This window comes from Cavia porcellus, unplaced genomic scaffold (genome assembly GCF_034190915.1).
Source record: "Cavia porcellus strain 051 isolate PalLab524CR breed Dunkin Hartley unplaced genomic scaffold, mCavPor4.1 scaffold_11, whole genome shotgun sequence".
NCBI classification, from domain to species: domain Eukaryota; kingdom Metazoa; phylum Chordata; class Mammalia; order Rodentia; family Caviidae; genus Cavia; species Cavia porcellus.
Genome location: NW_026947494.1, coordinates 58,454,805 through 58,474,825, shown reverse-complemented (window position 1 = coordinate 58,474,825; position 20,021 = coordinate 58,454,805). Strand labels below are relative to the sequence as shown.

At 42.6% G+C, this 20,021-nt stretch overlaps 1 protein-coding gene across 22 annotated transcripts in view; it reads left to right on the top strand.

Annotated features, from left to right (window-relative positions):
- The window catches only part of Smn1 (survival of motor neuron 1, telomeric), a 103,882-nt gene that overhangs the window by 8,217 nt on the left and 75,644 nt on the right, over positions 1 to 20,021 (top strand). For 2 of the 22 annotated variants that reach the window (XR_010050546.1, XM_063258313.1), the window contains exons 6-9: positions 188 to 277; positions 1,862 to 1,972; positions 5,273 to 5,320; positions 12,690 to 12,738. Coding sequence is in view for 17 of the 22 variants with exons in the window: in XM_063258313.1 (XP_063114383.1) it covers positions 188 to 277; positions 1,862 to 1,972; positions 5,273 to 5,320 (249 nt within the window). In the remaining 5 variants the exon portion in view is untranslated. The other 20 variants (XM_013154251.3, XM_063258321.1, XR_010050548.1 and 17 more) reach the window with 19 other exon arrangements.

Sequence of the window (20,021 nt, the reverse complement as noted above, 5' to 3'; positions counted from 1 at the left end):
GAGATGGGAGAAATCTAAAAGTTATCATTTAGCTTACGCAACTACTTGACTTCACGGTTGGCTACAGAAATTTAATGTTTTTAATATGTATAATACAGATATTATTTTGGGTAATTATTTTTCTTGTTTTTGGATCCTTTTTCTTTCATTGAAGTCAGTAAATTTTCCTTCGAAATATTCTTTATAGCCAGGTCTAAAATTCAGTGGCCTACCCCCACCCCCACCACCTCCACACTTCCTGTCATGCTGGCTGCCTCCATTTCCGGCTGGACCTCCAGTAAGTACAGAAGAATTTTGGGAAAACTGCTTTTGTATTAAGTTTGGACTGTAGCAAAGACCATGCCCAGGTTCAGACTCTCAAGGATAAAAGTTTGAACTAAACTAAACATCACTTTTTTTGTTTATCATTTTTGGTTAAGATTTCGGGGTTTTAAGGGGTGGGCAGGATCTTGCTTGTGTCACCTCAGGCTGGCCTTGAACTCACTGTGTGGGGATCCTCTGCCTCAGACTCCCAAATGTTATAGGTTTACATCACTGCAGCCAGCAGTTTCTTGTTTTGTGCCCTCCTATTAGCCAGAGTGGTCTTTTAGCCCCATCTCTGATCTCTGTATCCTGCTCCTTTCCTAGCAGGAGCTGCGTCTATTCTATGGGGAGGTAGCTCCTACTAGAAGGGCGTAATTACACCAAATGTAAAGGTTCATGTTTTGCCCTCCTGAGAGTACCTGGATATCAGCTTCTAGTGTGTAATGTGTATTTCTAATGGTAAGTTTTAGGTGTTAACAATAGATACTAGGACACTTTTTGGCAGACTATGTAGGAGTAGAGCAAATGTTCTACCTTTACTTACAGTGACCCTTGAAGTGCTGGGTGAATGGTATATGTGTGTTTTGAGGAAAAACAAATGCTTACGCTTGATCTTTTACTCATAGTTTAATAATAGGACAAAATCCAGACAAATTAAAGTATTTAATATTTTATGTCAACTATTATATTTCGATCTTTGTTAAGTTTAATTTTGTTGACATTGTTGGTTGGCTTTCTCAAAATGTTAGAAATCAGGTAAGTCCTACCTGTGGTCAGCTAGTAATGCAGCTCCACAAGATCATGTGTTTTTATTTATCTATCTGTTTTTTGAGACAGGGTCTCACCCTGTAGTTCAGGCTGGTCTTGAACTCACTGTGGAGCCTACTCTGACCTCAAACTCACAGCAATTCTCCTGTCCCAGCTCCTGAGTGCTAGGATTACAGATATGCCACCACTCCTGGCTTATCATAAATTTTTACCATGGGTTTTCTGCCATATTATGCATGATACAATTGCACAGTGCTCAAGTGTGAGCCTCACAGTTGACAACCGAGAGCTACATGAGGATGTGGAGTACTGGCTGCCTCCAGTACCTGCCATACACTCAATTGAGTCAGAAATCTTTAATGTTTTAAACATGTTTTTTTTAGAAAAAACTTTTGCTATTTGTATGCATTAAGTATCTTACGCATTTTGTATGTCATAGAGACAATGCCTCTTCTCTCAGAATGGCCCAGGCTTGGCAAAAGTTGAATACTCATGTTAGATGGTTTTAATTTGTTGAAATAAGAGATATCATGACATGTAGGAAAAAATACAGTTGTATATATAGAGAGACATAGCAGTCTGTATGTAAAACAAATCTCCAGACTTTGTGTTTCTATTTACTATACTTAAACTCTTTTTGCTAGATGTGGTAACATATGCCTGTAATCCCAAAACTTGGGAGACTGATCAAGGCCGGTCTGTACTAAAGTGAGACTCTGTCCCCATAAAACCAGACCAGGCAAAACCCAAAAGATATCAAAAGATATGTATATACCCTTTCCGTTTGCAGATGATCCCCCCGCCGCCTCCCATCTGTCCAGACTCGTTTGATGATGCAGACGCACTGGGCAGCATGCTGATGTCGTGGTACATGAGTGGCTATCACACTGGCTACTACATGGTGAGAAACCATGCATTCTCCTGTTCTGATGATTTCTTTGTAGCTATCAGCCTTTTCGGGTTTGTAAATAAATGTATTTGGTTATGTAGATCCTAAGGCAGAAAATACATCAAGCTGGATGTGGTAGCACACACCTGTAGTCACAGATACTCTAGACACTAAGGCAGCAGGATCATTTGAGCCCCTTAGTTCTTTTTTTTTTTTTTTTGGTACTGGGGATCAAACTCATGACCTCACACTTGCCAGGCAGGCACCTGTGCCACTGAGCTAAATCCCTGGCCCCTAGCCCATTAGTTCTGGCAATATACTAAGACCTCGTCTCAGAAAAAGCAATTATATGCCTAAGGCTAAGAAGTTCCTCTTGTATTGTCCCCAAGAACTGTAGTTCTAGTTCCTTTTAAAAACCTTTAAAATAGGGGCTGAGGATTTAGCTCAGCAGCATAAGCACCTGCCTTGCAAGCAGGCAGTTGTGAGTTCGATCCCTGGTACCAATAAAAAGGAAAAAGACAAAAAAACAAAACAAAACCTTAAAATAAAAAATTCTTTTAAAAAGCCAGGTGTGGTAGCACAGGCCTGTGATCCCAGCAGTTGGGGGTGCTGAGGCAGAAGGATCACCATGAGTTTGAGGCCAGCCTGAGCTACATAGTTAAGACCCTGTTTCAAATAAACAAAACAAAAAAATTATTAAAGTGTACATTTTTAGCATACATAGTTCATGTGTGTCAGTAATTTCTTGATAAAGATATAACCACTGAATAAAGATGAAAATTTGACTCCTCTCAGGTGGGCCCTGTGTGTATTGAGTGTGGGCTGTGAGCTGATTGAACTCAGAGCTTTGGTTAAGGGGCTTTTTTGATTATACTTTTTTTCTTTTGTGGCACTAGTGATTGAGCTCAAGGCCTTTGCATTGAGCTATAACTGTAGGACTTTTTTTTTTATTGATACCAGGAATCAAACTCAGGACCTTGTTCTTGCCAGGCAGGTGTTAATACTGCTGAGCTGTATCCCTGACTCTAGTAGTGTTTAATATTTTATTTTGAGACTGGATCTCACTGTATAGCCCAGGCTGGGCTCAAATTTGTGATCCTTCTGCCTCCATATCCCAAGACTCTGGGATTATAGGCATGTATGCATCACTATACCTCACTTGATCATATATTGTTTAAGTGTTTCTCAATTATTTTTGTTCATCTGTTTATTTTTGAGACCGGTCCTTGCTATGTAGCTCATCCTGGCCTTGAACTCACTGTGTAGCCCAGACTGGCCTAAGTTTGCAGTAACTCTTGCCTCAGCCTCCTAAGATAGGACTATAGACATATACCACCACACTTGGCTCATTATTTTTTTATCTCAGTAGTTTTCCTGCTTTGATTTGTGATAAAATTAATTATAGAAGATGAGACAAGAAGGGTTTGTGCTGAGCCGGGCGTAGTGGCTCATGCCTGTAATCCCAGCACTCGGGAGGCTGAGGCAGGAGGATCCTTTGCAAGTTCGAGACCAGCCTGGGCTACAAAGTGAGCACAAGGTCAGCCTGAACTGCATAGTGAAATCCTGACTCAAAAAGACCAAAAAAAAAACAGGAGGGTTTGTGTTGTCGTCATTTTTACAAAGCCTGAACTGGCCTCTAACTTACAGCAATCCTGAGTGCTAGGATTACATTGTTTTGTTTTTTAAATTTTTATTTATTTATTTATATTTTTTACCAGTACCAGGGATTGAACTCACGACCACGTGCTTACAAGGCAGGCACTTATGCTGCTGAGCTAAATCCCCAGCCCCAACTACATTGTTTTTATTTGTTGGTTTTTGAGATGAGGTCTTATTCTTTTACCTAACCTTACCTAAAAAGCTTTTGCTCAGATAATGTTGCCTCAGCCTCCTGAGTAGCTAGGATTGTACATTCATAGCACCACACCTGGTCAGTAGACTTTCACAGATTGAATCATAGCCATACATTAATGGCTAGCCTTTGCTGTTTTTGGTTTTGGTTTTTTTTGAGACAGTCTCATGATGAAGTTCAAGATGGTCTTGAACTCACTCTGCAGCCCAGGCTGACCTTAAACTACTGTGATCTTCCTGTCTCCGTCTCCCAAGTTCTGAAATCAGAGGTGTGCACCACCAGTGTAACTTAAAACACACTAGGGGCTGGGGATTTAGCTCAGCAGCATAAGCTCCTGCCTTGCAAACAGGCAATCGTGAGTTCGATCCCCGGTACCGATAAAAAGGAAAAAGATGGAAAAAAAAAAAGAACTTAAAACACACTAGAATGCTATAAATTTACTTACTGATGATACTTTAAGTAGAATTAGTAAAATGTTTTACATGAAACAAAGTAATTATTAGCATCTGTATAAAATGAGTGTCCATACAACTGGGAATGTAACTCAGCCATGTAGTACCTGCCTGGTAGGCACAACTTCCTGAATATGATTCCTAGTACCAACAAATGAAAAGAAAAAATGGGCATCCTAATTTTTAAGATTTATTTTGCTACTTGTTTTTTAAACATTGGATTATAAAACAACTGAATATTCCGTGATTTACTGAAATCTTTGTTTTTCATTTTCTTTTTTTTTTGTTTTTGTTTTGTTTTTCTTCTTTAAAATTTTATTTTCATAAATGCATATAACATATTTCAGTCACATTCATACCTTCTTGCTTTCCTCCCACTTGCTGCCCCCTCCCTGATATGGGAAAACGTACTTTCTTTTTTTTTTGGTACGGGGAATTGGACAACAGCAAGCATTCTGCTGGCACGCTGCCCTTGCCTTGCGTGGGAGAGGAAAATGCCCTTGTTATCCTGAGACTGGCTCATTGGTTTAACTTTTTGGCCTCCATTTTCCTATGAATGACATAACTTTGTTGCTCTTTCTGGCTCAGTGTCCCCACTGTTTGGCCTGCCCTGCTTTCTCTATCTGCTTCTCCACTAACAAGTGTCCCCGCCGGTTCTGTCCTTACCTTTTATGAGCCATGAGTGTGCAGGCCACCATGAATGTGCTGTTGTTAATTCCATAGGACATAGGTTTCCTAGCTCTGTTTGGCTGAAGAAGCTTTTTTCATGTGTGCTTTTGGCCCTTTCATCAAGAATTCAGATACTGTGATGGTGGAGATGTCTTTGTGTCCTCTCTTTTATCCTCCCTGTCTGTCTTTGTGGCAATATCATGCTGTTTTGTTGCTGTGGTTTTGTCAGATAGTTTGAACTTGAGTGTTGTGAATCCTCAAGCCTTGCTGTTTTTGCTCACGGTTGCTTTGGATATTCGGGCAGTTTGCTTTTAACTATTTATTTTCTATTCTTTACAGGGTTTCAGACAAAATCAAAAAGAAGGGAGGAGCTCACATTTTAATTGAGTAAGTTTGCCATAATTATAAGTGAATCTTTTGTATATATTTTATGATTTGAACCAGGTGTGATAGTGCACACCTGCAATCCCAGCACTTAGGAGACTGAGGCAAGACGATTGCAGTGTGTTTGAGCCCAGCTTGAGCTACGTAGAGTTCAAGGCCAGTCTATACTATATATATTGGGACCCTGTCTCCAGAAAAACAAAAACAAACGTATGGTTCATAGAAAAAAAATGTTTTCAAGTGTTTAAAAGTTGTTTTTTGTTTTGTTTTGTTTTTTTGTGGTACCAGGGATCAAACTCATAACCTTGCACTTGCCAGGCAGGCACTGTACCACTGAGCTATATCCCTGGCCTAATAGTTGAAATACTAAAAAATAAATTTAAAAAAATTTTGAAAATTAACTTAAAACCCTTTAAAGCCATGTCATGTGGTGCTTGCCTGTAATTCCAGCCCATGGGAGGCTCAGGCAGGAAGATAGCTACTAAGTAAGTTCACGGTCAGCTTGAACTGCCGAGCAAGACCCTCCCTTACCCCCCAAAAAACAAAAACAACCTCTTAAAGACTTTTTGTTGCCAAAATATTGGGTAAAAATTTGATAAATATCCTCACTAGAATTCTCTTGACAAGAGAATATTTTCTCACCAAGTACTTGCTGATAGTAGAAAATGTACTTTTTTTTTTGTTTTTGGTCATGGGAATCAAACTCAAAACCTTGAGTTTGCCAGGCAGGCCCTGTGCCATTGAGCTATATCCCTGGCCCCAGAACATACTTTTTAGGGAAAGGTTCTGATGACAGTGAACAACAAGCAGACAACCAGGTATACTTATTTGTGATGCAATTTGAAGTGTGCTGCATTGCAAATGAAGTGCTCTTCTCAAAAAGTTTTGGCTGGATCATTCTCTAGCCTTAAGAGCTAATTTCCCTTTGCAGGACAATACTGAGGACAGAGCAACAAGTCAAATGGCACTGTTCAGGAAAGGCCCAGACAGGTCTAAACTGAAGTGTTGTAGAAGATAATTGGCTTAACCTCTTGTAGATGCTGTTTTTGGGAAGAGATAAAGGAGGTATATGGGTAACTGTTCTAGATTAAAAATGAAGAGCTATTGTAGTTCAGTGCAACATGGTGTCTTTATTTTATTTATTTTTGTTTGTTTTGTTTTTGTGGGCCAGAGATCCACCTAGGGCCTTGCACGCTCTACCTAAGCACACATTCTGTCGGTGACCTACATCCCAGCTCCCAAGCATTCCAGCTACCAGTGTGGAGTCCTTGCTTGGACTCAGCCGTCTGTAAAAGCCTTGGGGTGGGGACTGTAGGAATCTGGATACAGTTGTAGGCTGGATCTTCAGTATTCAATTATTCCTTACTTTATGAGCTGTGAAAAAGTTGTTGTCATTTATAGAAGATTGTCTTCATTTGTGTCCTAGAGGACTCAGGAGTGAAATGTTAGTTTCCTTGAATAAATTGAAATTGTTTAGCAAAGTATGTGTATGTGTGAAGGGTAAATGGCAAGATGTTAACCAATCTAACTGGTGTCTACATGGGTATTCAATGTATTGTTTTTTCTATTTTTTGTATGTGTTTAAAGATGCATAATAAATTTTTAATTTTTTAAAACCATTAAAAGCAGCCATGTATAAGTCATTATGTTCCTGTTTTGCATATTATTTTACACTCAGCGTGTTGTGTTTTGTGATGCGGGATGAGTAGGGCCCCGCGTGTGTGAGCTGGGCCTCTCCATGGGCCTTGCCCGGGCCCTGGTCTGCGCCTTGCCCGGCTCCCTTCCTGTCCTGCAATGGCACCATCATCACATTTTGCGTGTAGTACACATCCCCACTGGAATGTCATTTTTTGTTTTGTTTTGTTTTTAATATTTTTCTATCAGATTAGTTGTTTATAGAATAGACTGCTATTCCTTTAGTTCAGTAGTTTTTGCCATTCTGAATAACATTACAGATCTTCAGCTTTGTACTAATTTGATTCTATTTTGTCAGAGTCTTAGGAGAAATTTCTGTGACCATTTTTTGAGAGATTGTAGATGTTATGATTTTTTATGGATATTTCTTTATGGAGTAGTTTTTTATTAGGTTTATTGGTATAATTTTTATATACATATTGATTCCATTTTGTGGATATTTTTGTTTCTTTGAAAAACTTTTGAAACATTCTTACTGTGTAGCCCAGGCTGGCTCATACTCACCAACCCCTGCCTCAGCCGCCTGGGTGCTGAGATTATAGGCACGTACCAACTGGAAATTAAATTTTTGGAAATCAGGTTTTATTTTTTCATTTTCAGAACTGTAGTCCTAGGAAGATTGTATTTTTTTAATTTTGTTTTGTTTTCTGTGTTGATACGTGTGAGTTTCTTATGGTAGATAGCTTTATTACTCCTGTTGAGGCTTCTCTAGGAAAGGAAGAATGTGTTTAAAATAACATAATTCATCACATTTTAAAATATATCCTCAGCACCGCACTAAAAATAATTTGTAAGTGTAATTGCCCATATTTCTTTATTGGAGTAATGTCTTTTTTTTTGGTATGGGGATCAAACTCACGACCTTGCACTTGCCAGGCAGGTGCTTAAGCCACTGAGCTAAATCCCCAGCCCAAATGATGTCATTTTTATTCAGTTAAATTTTTTCACTTGGCTATTCAGCCAAATATGAAGGAATAAACAGAAAATCTACACAGAGAACAAAGTGAGTTAAGACTATTCCAAGCACACTGTGCTTTAGGTAACTACTAGTAGATTCAGCTTTTTATTGTGAAAGAAACTAGAAAGTGCCACGCGGGAGTCTTCTTCCCTTTGTAAGTTTTTCGCTGTTTGTGTTTTTGATTCACAGTCTTGCTATGCAATTCAGGCTGGTCTTAACTTGCTTATGTAGCCTAGGCTGGCTTGAACTCATGTCAGTCCTCATGCCTTAGCCTCCCAAGTGCTAGGATTCTAGGCATGCTCCATCACTCCCAGCTCTTCCCTTTACAAGTAATCCTGATAGCTTTCTGAGTAGTTTCTGTATGGTAGGCATATTATTTTATTTACTCATTATTATAGCATCAAGTTAGACTGCATTATCCCTTCACAGATGAGAAAATAGGCTGCCACCCCAGGCCACACAGCACAGCTGCAAGACTCCAGTCCGCTGTTGCACACCTGAGAGTCATGGGATTCCTGCGAATTTCTGCTCCTCTTTGAGTCCCCTGCTCCCTGCCTGCTCAGACTCCTGTGCCTCATCCGAGGCTTCAGCAGCAGCTGGCCGCTGCCTCCACAGTATAGGCCGGCTGGAAGCCATGCCAGCCAGAAGGGCTTGGAAACTCATCTCCTGGGCCAGCTCCTACCCAGTGCCTGCAGATTATGCCATTTTGTAGTTGGCAACAGGACCACAGGAAACCACATCCACCTCTAGCTTCTCCGTTTTCTAAATGCTAGTTGGTTTTAACCAGTGTTTCATCACTTAATGAATGAGTGGCTGGATGACCCAGTTCACTGAATCATTTTTTCATTTGACTTACTTATTTTTTGTGGCATTGGGAATGGAATTCAGAGCTATAGCCCTGGCCCTCTTTACTTTTTATTTTGAGACAGGGTCCTGCTGCATTGGCCAAGGGAAATTGCCTGCTGAGTTGGAGTTGAGATGCTCCTGCCTTAGCCTCTCGGAGCCCTGAGGTGACAGCCTGCCACCTTCCCCAATTTAGCACAACACTCTCCCTTTTTGACAGTGCTAGGAGGGCCTGACACATGCCGTGGGAGTGCTCACCACTGAGCTGCCTACACCCCGCCTAGAGCAGTTCTTTCAGTGTCACGTGTTTTCCAAATAATTCGTCTCTCTTAGTAATTAAGAGAAAGTATGTCGCCGGGCATGGTGGCTCAGGCCTGTAATCCCAGCACTCAGGAGGCTGAGGCAGGAGGATTGTTGTGAGTTCGAGATCAGCTTGGGCTACAAAGTGAGCTCAAGGCCAGCCTGAACTGCATAATGAGACCCTGTCTCAAAAAGATAAAAAAAAAAGTATGTCACACGCTGGGGATTTAGCTCATGGGCACAAGCGTCTGCAGGGCAAGTAACATCCCCCCCTAAAAAAGAAAGAAAGTATATCAACCAGTGCTACTCTGTACCTCACAGCTGCATGAGGCAATTGGTGTTATGGACACATTTTTCTACATAAACATACATCTGTTTTAAGTCCTTCTGCTTAAAAGTTTCAGGGGAATAATTTTATAGATTGACAATTTTTTACCCTGGTTCCTGGGTTCTAACTACCTCCGTACATCATCACTTATTGCCACATTGCTTCCTACCAAAAGGAATAAACTAGTTAAAGCCTGCTTCCTGCAGGCCCATCTAATTACTACATTCCCTGCTGGTGGTATTTTAATCATTTACCAATTATTTAAATACAGGACAACCAAAGATTGCAATTTTTTTCATTTTTGTAAGATAATAGGAAGTGTAAAACAATTTTTTGTTTTTTTCTTTTTTACCAGTACCAGGGATCGAACTCATGACCACACACTTGGAAGGCAGGTGCTTATGCCGCTCAGCTAAATCCCTAGCCCCAACAATTCTATCAATGTAAGAACTGACAGGTTGAAATGACACCTTCTTGAGCGACACTCTCGATAGCATACAAAAACCACTGACTTTCAGGCAGTGGCCGGTGCTTACAGAAACAAGGTTTCTCCAGCCTTGTTACTGTTCATAAAAGTTCAGTTAACTTGAACATAATTCAGTTTATTCCTTTAATTCTTTGTAAGAAGCAATATTGTTGCTATGGGATATGAGGAACAGTCAGATGGAAAGATACTTTTAATACATTTGCAGAACTGTGTCCTACCTGTCATTTGTGTAAATACATATGTGTGTGTGCACAGATTACCATCTCAGGGCAATATTCTATTTACCTTAGATTTTTGTTCCATATACATTTCTTATAAATAAAACATGTAATTAAAGTAAATGTGATCTGTTATTGTTACTCCTTTAAACTTTAAATTTTTTATTTTTGTAGGTCAGTGTTCTTTAATAAGTGCTTTTTCTTTCCTTTCTTGTTTTTTTTTTTTTTTCTTTTGTACCTGCATTGAAACTCACCACCTTGTACTTGCCAAGCAGGTGCTTATGCCACTGAGCTAAATCCCCGGCACAAGTGCTTTTTCTTTAATACATGTATCCTGAAGAGCATATAGTATATAAAACAGTTTTTGTTCTTTTGATTGAGACAGATGCTTCACCTTCCCCAGTGCTGGGATTATAGGTTTGGGCCACCATTTCTGGTGGCTGTCTTGTTCTTTAAAACAGCTGGCAGGTTTTTTTTGTTTTTTTTTTTTGTTTTTTTTTTTGGTCTTTCTGAGACAGGGTCTGACTATGCAGTTCAGGCTGGCCTTCAGTTTACTTTGTAGCCCACACTGGCCTTGACCTTGCAGCAATCCTCCTGCCTCAGCCTCCTGAGTGCTGGGATTACCAGCATGCACCACCATGCCCTGCTTGGCAGATGTTCTTATGTAAAGACTATATGTTAATTGATGGCAAGTTTAGATATAGCCCACCACTACAAAAAAAGAAAAAAGAAAGTTCAGATCATTTTCTCTTTACTATTCCAGTTAGTATTCTGTTACCTAATTCTTTTGGTAGAAGTAATACATCTTTAGGACTTACCAATTTGTGTTTAGAAGTAGGTTGTATCTTCACTCAGTTGTTTTCTATGTAGAAGCCTTTTAATTTGATAAGATTCCATTTATTGAGGGTTGAGGTTTTTTTGTTTGTTTTCGAGACTCACTTGCTTGTCGTGTAGCTCAGGCCGGCCCCAAACTCAGGGCAGTTCTCCTGAGTGCTGGGATTATAGATGTGCACCACCACATCTGGCATTGTTCCTGATTTTAGAGGGAAAGCTCCAATTAAGATGGATCTTCTGGGAGTAGTGGGTAAAGATTTTCTGCCTGGGGTTGATGTTTCAGTCAGTCAGATCCCTGGACGGGGCTTAGGAGTGTCAGTGTGATGGTGGCAGGTTTTCAAACAGCAGCAGGAAGCAGTAGCAGGAGAGCTTTGGCTAAAATAACTTTGTCCAGGTTGACCACAGCACATCTAGGCTGTTGGACTCCATTTCTAACAGCTGCTTTTGTCTGTAAACAGGATGTATTCAGCATCTGTCATGGGATTCATTTTCAGTCTGGGACTAGTGGGCCCAGCTTGGCGGACAGATACATGGCAGGACTGAGTGGTCCACAGTTATGCAGGAGGTTCACTACAGTGTGTGGCACCTGGGCAGTCAGGCCTTAGCCTAAGATGAGCTTGTCAGCTTTCTTGACCAGAAGGACAGTGGCTATTAGGGTTCAAAGGCAAAGAGGAAGCAGCCCTTAGTGGCCTGATCCAAGTATTTGCACAGGTAGGCCGCTGGCCACTCCCAGGGGCTCACAAGTTGAGTAAGCATCATTGTTTCTGTGAATTCAAGGATCCAGATTCTTTAGAAGCCAGCAGCTCTGAGAAATTCGTGTAGTTTCTTGTAACTGGTGTCTGTCAAGATACTGCAGCAGAGCTTTTGTGTCTTTCCAACATACAGCTCGGGTGTCATTAACCAGAAGTGCAGGGATGTTTGTGCTGGGAAACTATGAGGTCAGCCGTGAGGGCATCTCCAAAGAGGGTAAAAGGGGTTTTGAACCTCCGGGACGCTGAGCCCAGGTCAGTTGACTTTTGCCTCTAGAACTGGGGTCTTTCCATTTACAGGCAAAGAGGGGCTGGCTGACAGCAGCCAACCAAAGGCAGAAAACACTTTTTTGGTCCAGGCAGGTATACCAGCAAGCTGTGGGTGGCACAAGACAGGCAATGTATATGGAGGGCAGTTGTGGCAGCATTGGCAGCTCGAGATCTTGAACTGGCCTTCCAGTTAGGAGAGGTAGATTTTAGCACTTTGATCGTCTGTGGACATTTTACAATGTTGAAGCCTCTTTTTTTTCCCTTCTTAGGGCACTGTGAGGATCTCTCGGTTCTGTGCCACCATCTATGGTTATTGCTGGAGTTTTGTTTAAGGACTGGGGCCCCAAGCATTCTCCCTGGTCCAATTCACTATCTACAAAGAGCTTAATATGATAAATGCTACTCTAGTGAGGTTTTTGCTAAGCAAAATGATGTTTTTGCTTGTATGTTGTTTGTTCTCTGAGACAGGTCTCCTCACTATGTAGCCCAGGCTAGCCTCAAACCCTTGATAATCCTCCTGCCTCGGCCTCCTGAGTGCTGGGTTACAAGTGTGCATCACCGCACCCACTGTATTTTTTTGTTTGAGCTACTTCACGTTGAGCTACATCCCTAGTCCATATGTATGTGTGTATGATAGTGTCTCCCTAAGTTGCCTAGGCTGGGCTCAAACTTGTGTTTCTCCTGCCTCAGGATCCAAGAATGCTAGGATTCCAGGTGTGTGCCAGCATGCCCAGCTAAGGTAAATGAAGTTGATTAAGCCTTCCTACGTGCCTACCATGTTAGCTGTCCAGTATATAGTTGTTAAGTAAATGAATATTAAATGCTTAGTAAGTAAGCTGTGCAAAGTGAGATGTTTTGTGACTTAAGTTTTCTTATACATTTTGTTTTTTATGACTGTTGGCCAATGTTCTGTGTGCTCACATTTTAATTGTTTTAAGTATGTGGCAGGTTAAATTTAATTATAAATAGGACCAGTTTGCCATCTGGGATATTTTGAATTTTCCTTCCTTAATATCTCATATATCCAAACTGCAGTATAGGTTCAGGAAGCTCATTAATTCCAGGAAATACATACTTAATGTTGTCTATTTGCTAGCTTTTGTTCTAGGGGCAAATAGAAGGGTAAACAGCCATTTTCTATTGCCAGTAAAAATATCCATCAGAGAGGGGTGTGGTGGCACATGCCTGAAATTCCCACACTTTAGAGGCTGAGCAGGAAGATCACAAGTTGAGGCCCAGCCTGGGTAACTAGTGAGACTGACTCAAAGAAATAACAGCCTAGGTGAGCTACAAAGGAAAGAGGTTTGTTCTGGCTGACAGTGCAGGAGGCACACAGGGTTGAGGGGCCCAGTCTGACCATGATAGTCCTTGGAGTAGGTTCGTGAACAATATAGGAATCCAAGCAGCCAAATAGATAAATTTGGGATTTAATTAGCTGAGCTCAGTGACCACTCATGTAGACACCCCTGTTTCAGAGTCCCACCAAGTGGCCCTGAACTGGAAAGTTACAAAGCTTTTAAAACAGAACCATAAAAAGACATTGTGTTGGAAACAATTTAGTTAAACTTCTAAACTTTTCCTGTGGACACAAGCAACCATTACAGATGTTAGCCCTTTCTTAGGTCGATGGTTTGCAATATTTTCTCTCATGGTGTAGCCTGTCTTTGTTTTCTTTTGCAGTGCATACACATTTTAATTTGATGCAGTTCCACCTGTACACATTTGCTTTTGTTACCTGTGCTTTTGGTATCGTATGCAAAAAATCACTGCCAAAGCCAGTGAGAGAGAGCTTTCTTCCTATGTTTGCTTCTAGCAGTTTTATGGTTCAGTCTTACTAGAAGGGAAGGGAGAGGGGTTTGCAGGAAAAAAACAAGAATCAAAATATATCACATACAAGTACAAATTCCCTATGGTGAGTTTGATCATTATGTATATCACATACTCTTTTGTCACAGTAGTTACTAAAATGTGTTTGATAAATTAGGTTTCTAGAATTGTTGATTCAGCAGTTTTTACTGTCTTTTCTTTCCCTCTTTAAATTAAGTTTATTGGTACACTTTAGATGTATATAATGATCATATCATAGAGACTGTTTTTTTTAGAACAATAAATTTATTGAGAGACAGTCTTTATTTTTTTCACCTGAGACAAGTTATCACTGTGCCAGGGTGCCCTTGGACTCGAAGTCCTCTGCCTCAGATCTGGAGTGCTGGGTTACAGGGATGCGCCAGCTCACCCCACCTGAAGGTTTCATGTCTGGATGACTGGAGGGAATGGAAATCTCCATTTCCAGAAAATCTGCAAATGCATGGACTGAGGGTGTCTTTCTTTCATGGCATCAAGCAGTGCGACATCTTCTGTATCCAGGAGCCAGCCCAGTATGTGCAGCTGGAGCAGGCGGGACACACACTGGCCAAGGCCCTTGACCGTGCTGGCCTGGACTGCGAAACAGTCAGTGAAGTGTCTGGAGATATTCAGCTCTCTCAAGTTGGGCAGGTTATCCAGGGCTTGAAAGAAATTCCTGTACCCATCCTGGGTAATCTCGTGATTCACTGAAAGATTTAGGTCCTCGAGTTTCTGAAAACTTCTACTGATTGCTATGTTGGCTATAGAAACAAAACATTCATGAAAACATGATCCTAAGGACTTTTATTTCAATGACAGTAGACAAAGTTATTTGACTCAACTTCTGCTACCACTATTATGAATAAAGTAGGAGGTGCTCAGTGTACTGTTCTATTTTAATTTATTTATTCATTCATTTATTTATTTTGAGACAGAGTCTCACTACGTAGTTCAGATTGGCGTTGAACCCACTATGTAGCCAACAGTGCTGGGATTACAGGTGTGCACCATCATACTCAGCTTTCTTTAGAGTTTTTTTGTCTGTGTGGGTTTTTTTTGAGACAGGGTGTCACTATGTAGCCCAGGCCTCCTCAGGTCTTGCCTCCTGCCTTAGTAACTTTAAATAAAAGTACGTCCTAGCAAAATGTATGTGCCAAACAGTACCTATCACACAACAAGAACATACCAACAGAAAATCTATAAGGAGCCATGGTCATAAAATTTGAAGAACTGACAAGTACCAAACAGGGCCAGGGTATGAAATGACTGCTAGTCAGCGTGTAAATTGCTGTAAACTCTGTGGAAAACTGAGAGTTTATCCGAGTTCCTCAGGAACTCCTACCATAGAAACTCCTAAATATGTATGTCAAAGACCATGAATGTTCATGGAAGCAATACTACCACTCATTGCAGGGTAGTAATACTATTACTATTAACAAATTCAACCCAGGGCATCACACTGAGCTACATCCCAAGTTTTTCTTTTATTCTTCACTTTTATTTTGAGACAGAGTCTTACTAAGTTGCTAAGTTTCCTAGCCTTTGATCCTCCTGCCTCCGCCTCTCACTGTGCTGGGATTATAGGCACATGCCACCATGCCCAGCTAAAAGCACTACTCATAGTAGCCAAATACTAGAATAAACGGTGGACAAGCTGTAGCATGTATATAGTCACAGCATGATTTTTGGTAATGAAAAATCAGTGAGCTCTGTCATATGTATCATAATAGCACAAACATAATGATCAAAAACAAGACGCAAAAGCGTATATATTGTGTAGGATTCCATTATGGAGGATTTTTAAATAGGCAAAACTAATGTGTAGCGGAAGAAAGCAAGACCCCGGCCATCTCCCTCAAGGAGCGGGAGGCACTGTTATGGTTTGATAACTAGTGGTCAACTTAACGCCAGCTGGATTATATCAGCATGCATTGAGAGAAGATGCTCCACCTGAGAAGGGTTGCCAGGATAAATAGGTGGAGAAGAAGAGAGGTGTGGAGAGGGATTGAGGCGTTATGGAGGCATTGTTGGTTCTCCTACAAGTTGCTGTCTGAGCTGTTGGGTCTCCAGGAGAAGCTCTGGTCTTCACATCGAGCATTGCTTCCTGGCTCCGGAGGGGAAGACATGTGCTGCCTGGTCTCCAGGGTGAACTCCTCACACTGCTTCCTGGCACGTTCCTGACTGTGCTTGTCGTCGGAGGAGCTCGGGGCCTCCGTGTCGCTGAGGACAGCTGTGGTGCCTTTCAGGACAGCTCTGCTCTTTGTTGTGAGTGTGACTTCTCAGCTCCAGTGTAGAACCCTCATCCCACTAGCACAACTCCTTCATCCTGCTGGCATGGGCTTTCTGGCTTCCACCGCTGACCCTTGGGTCTTCCCGGCATGAATCCATAAAAGAGACTGGCGTGAGTCCTTGTGGGCCCTGGACTTCCAGTTGGACTCGTGGAGGCATTGTCCTGAGCTCTGGGTTTTTATCTGGACTCATATGGGACATTGCCGTGGGGTTTAGGCTCTTGACTTAAATAATCTATGTCGTTGGTGTTGCGGGTAGATTTCCTGCATTTTCCTGTGTTAACTTGCAGTGACCATTATAAAAATATTATAAACTCCATGTCCTGACCTGAATTGTTCTCTGTGTACAACCCCTGACTACAACAGGCACTGTCACACTGGAAGCTGGAAGGAGGCTGGCGACGTCCCATATTCTAACCTGGCCACACAAAATATTCAAGACTTCAGTACAATTCACTAAGTGGCATACTGAAGACTTCTGTCCTTCTGTAAGTATATTAATATCCAGCTGAAAAAGGCACTTGGAAGAGGCTCAGCCGTGGGCGTGTCTGACACCGACCTGAGGAGCGCTGGCTGCAGGCCGCCCTGAGTGTGAGCGCAGCACCGCGCCATGTGCACGCATGAAGCTTGCAGGCTTGAGTGACCCCTAAAGGCAGGCTTCCTCGCGCTGGGTGCAGCCGGGAAGGCCAGGCGCCGGGCTTCCTACCAGCCGGAGCACTAAGGGAGCTTACCGATTTCCACCATGCTGTCATCGTTCAGAATCTTGGAAAAGGAGAGGGCTGGAAGGCACGGAAGCCGCTGGCACTGCTGGATGATCCGTTTCACCACCTGATGAATCTCATCCCCGGTCGGAAGGACCAGCTCTTCCAGGTTCGCGAGTGAACCCAAGGCTCCAGCTGTGGAGAGGGGCATATGCTGCTCTCTCCCAGTGCTGCTGCCCAGCGCCTGCCTCACTGTCCACCCAAGGCGGTGGCCGCCTGCGCTCCCTCCCGGCCGACGCGCATTGGCAAGCTCGTGCCTACTGGCATTCTGGAACTCCCGGAGACAGGGAGGACTTCACCAACACTTAATCAAACTGCACAGGGCTGTGAGCCGGGTCCACAGTGTGCAGAAGTCGCTGTAGAACCCACTCTGAGGCCGGGCGTGGTGGCTCCCGCCTGTAATCTCAACACTGGAGAGGCTGAGGTGGGAGGATCATTGCAAGTTCGAGACCAGCCTGGGCTACAAAGTGAGCTCAAGGCCAGCCTGAACTGCATAGCAAGACCCCGGCTCAAAAAAGACCCCCCCCCCCCCCAAAAAAAAAATCCACTCTGAAGACCCGAGGATCAAGCTCCATGACTGTATGGAAACCTCCGACTGCTTCCTGTAGAGGCGCCGGGAGCCCAGTCGGCCGCTGCCTGCACTGCAGAGCCAGACCCCGCACAGGCCTGCATCCGCAATGAGCCCTCAGCCCCTGTGCCTTGTCACTATCTCCTGAACGATACAGTAGGACAAATACTTGCATCATATTCACACTGTAGTAGGTAATGTAAGGAGTCCAGAAACCACGTAAAACACAAAGGAAGATGCATGCAGGTAGCACGCAAATACTAAACTGATTTCACGCCGGGCACCCGAGTGCCCTCCTACTGTGGTCAGTCAAGGGTCCCAGAACCAGCACCCATGGGCGCTGCCTGAGGCCTGCCCATATCCGCTTCACTGTGGCTAAGTCAAGCGGCAGGCAAAGGACTTCGTGGAAGCAAGGGGAAGGAAGTCAACAAAAAGTAGGAAGCGCTGATTTGAAAACACACTAAAGTTTTCAGCGGTCTCCTTATCAGGAAATCGCTGCTGTTCCAGGTTTAATATCTTCAAAAAACTAAAACTTGGCAGAATAATGACTATGAAAGAGGAAATAAAAATTTAGTTATGTCAGTTACATTTCTTATGAGTACAAGTAGTATTTTTAAATGATCAAAATTAAAATATAGTACTAAGGCCAGGAGAGGTGGCATGCCTGGCATTCCAGCACTCCAGGGGCTGAGGCAGGAGCTGTGGCTGTGGCTGAGGGAGGCTGGTCTCAAGTTCAAGATCAGTCTGGGCCACACAGTGAGTTTCAGGCCAGTCTGAATTGTACAGTGAAGCCCTGTCTCAAAAAACAAACAAAAAGAACCCGAAACAATATACTAATTCACACTGAATTAATTTGACTAAATAGATAAAACAAATCTTTACTCAGAAAATAATCCTAGAAACTAGAAATGTTTAAAATTATAAACAGCGAGGTGTACTGGCACATATCTGTAATCCCAGCTCTCAGGAGGCTGAGGCAGGAGGATCACTGTGAATTCAAGGCCACTTTGAGCTACACAGTGAGTCCAGGCCAGTCTGAACTACATAGCCAGACCTTGTTTCAAAAAAAAATTTTTTTTTTTGGCTCTTTTTCATTGTGCTCAGTTAGATTTTGTCCACAGAGAGGTTGCATGAGGTCCAGAGTTTGATCCTCAGTACCCACAAAAAAAGTACAAAATTATAATTCTTACCAAATGGGACAGCATCAAAAAAGGATCCAGAAAATCTAATTTCACTGAGTTTCTTGCAGGAAGCCAATGTGGTCATGAGAGACTGAAAACCCGGATAAAAATTGCACTTCAGATGGAAAACACAAAGGTTTGGAGAATTCTGAATCAATTTGACTGTAAAATATCAAAGATTTTTCAGAAATTAGAGAAAACTGCAAATTTCTATCCAAATTGGCCTCATTCTTTATGACTTCCTGTTCCAACAATACTGACTTCAAACAAGGCAGCCTGACACAGAGACCCAAGACTTGGGTCACTTGGGTTTCAGGTAGGATCTGCACTGATGGGGGTGGGGTGGGGCAATGTGGTTACTGACTCTCCAGGAATCAGTTTTCCTATCTGTAAGATAAGAGCTCAGGAGGGTCCCCTTCAGCCATCACCTTTTAATGTCTATGTCTGTACTGCATGTACACAATACAAACACTACACAAACACACAAGGAATGGCACTGAAGCAAAGCCTCGCTTGATGTAAAAATACTGACAACATCTATAATCACAGCACTCAGGAGGTTGAGGCAGGAGGATTGCTGTGAGTTCAAGGCCAGCCTGGGACTCCTGAACTACATAGTGAGACTTTGTCTCACAAAAACCAAAAATCTCACAAACAAATAAACAACCACCCCAAAACCCCAACCAATACAAGAAAACTACCACTTCCAATATATCACCGTCAGCAAATGTTTTACATGTGATTTCATAAAGCTTGATACAGAGTGGACCCATGACTCAGGAACTCAAAGCATTCCAAGGGCTGGTTGTAACGCAGGCTGTCAGTCAAAGGCTCAGGCTCCTCTGCACAGCCTTCAAAGTCTCTGTCCTGTACACAGGTGGATTTCAGTGCTTAGAAAGACGCTGACCCAGGATTTCTCAGTGAAGCCCATACGGGAAAGGGTGTTGTGATGTTCCTTCCAGAATGCCTTAAGGGTTAAATCTGTATCTGGAAGCACAAGCAGCTGGCATTAGGGCCCTAACTCAAGACTGGTTGTTAGGTTAAAACCAAAATTCTGGTCATAACCCGAGTTGTTGTATGTGAAGCCAGTCATAACTTGAGGTTCCACTTCTGTCTGGTGTTTAGGGTTTCCTAGAGCGAGGTGCTAATGGTTGTGCTAAACCAGGGACTTTGCAAGCAGGCACCTGCCCACGATGGCAGCTCCAGTCTGGCCAGCAGCTTCCATGCTGCCCTTCACAGCTCTGGGAGACACATGCAGCAGCCACTCGCACAGAAGCTGACCCCAGAGGCTGAGTGCTCAGACGCAGGTTGAGGTTTGCTCAGCTGGGCGAATTGACTAAATTACTTAGCTTCTTTGTGTTTCAATCCCTGTGAAGTAG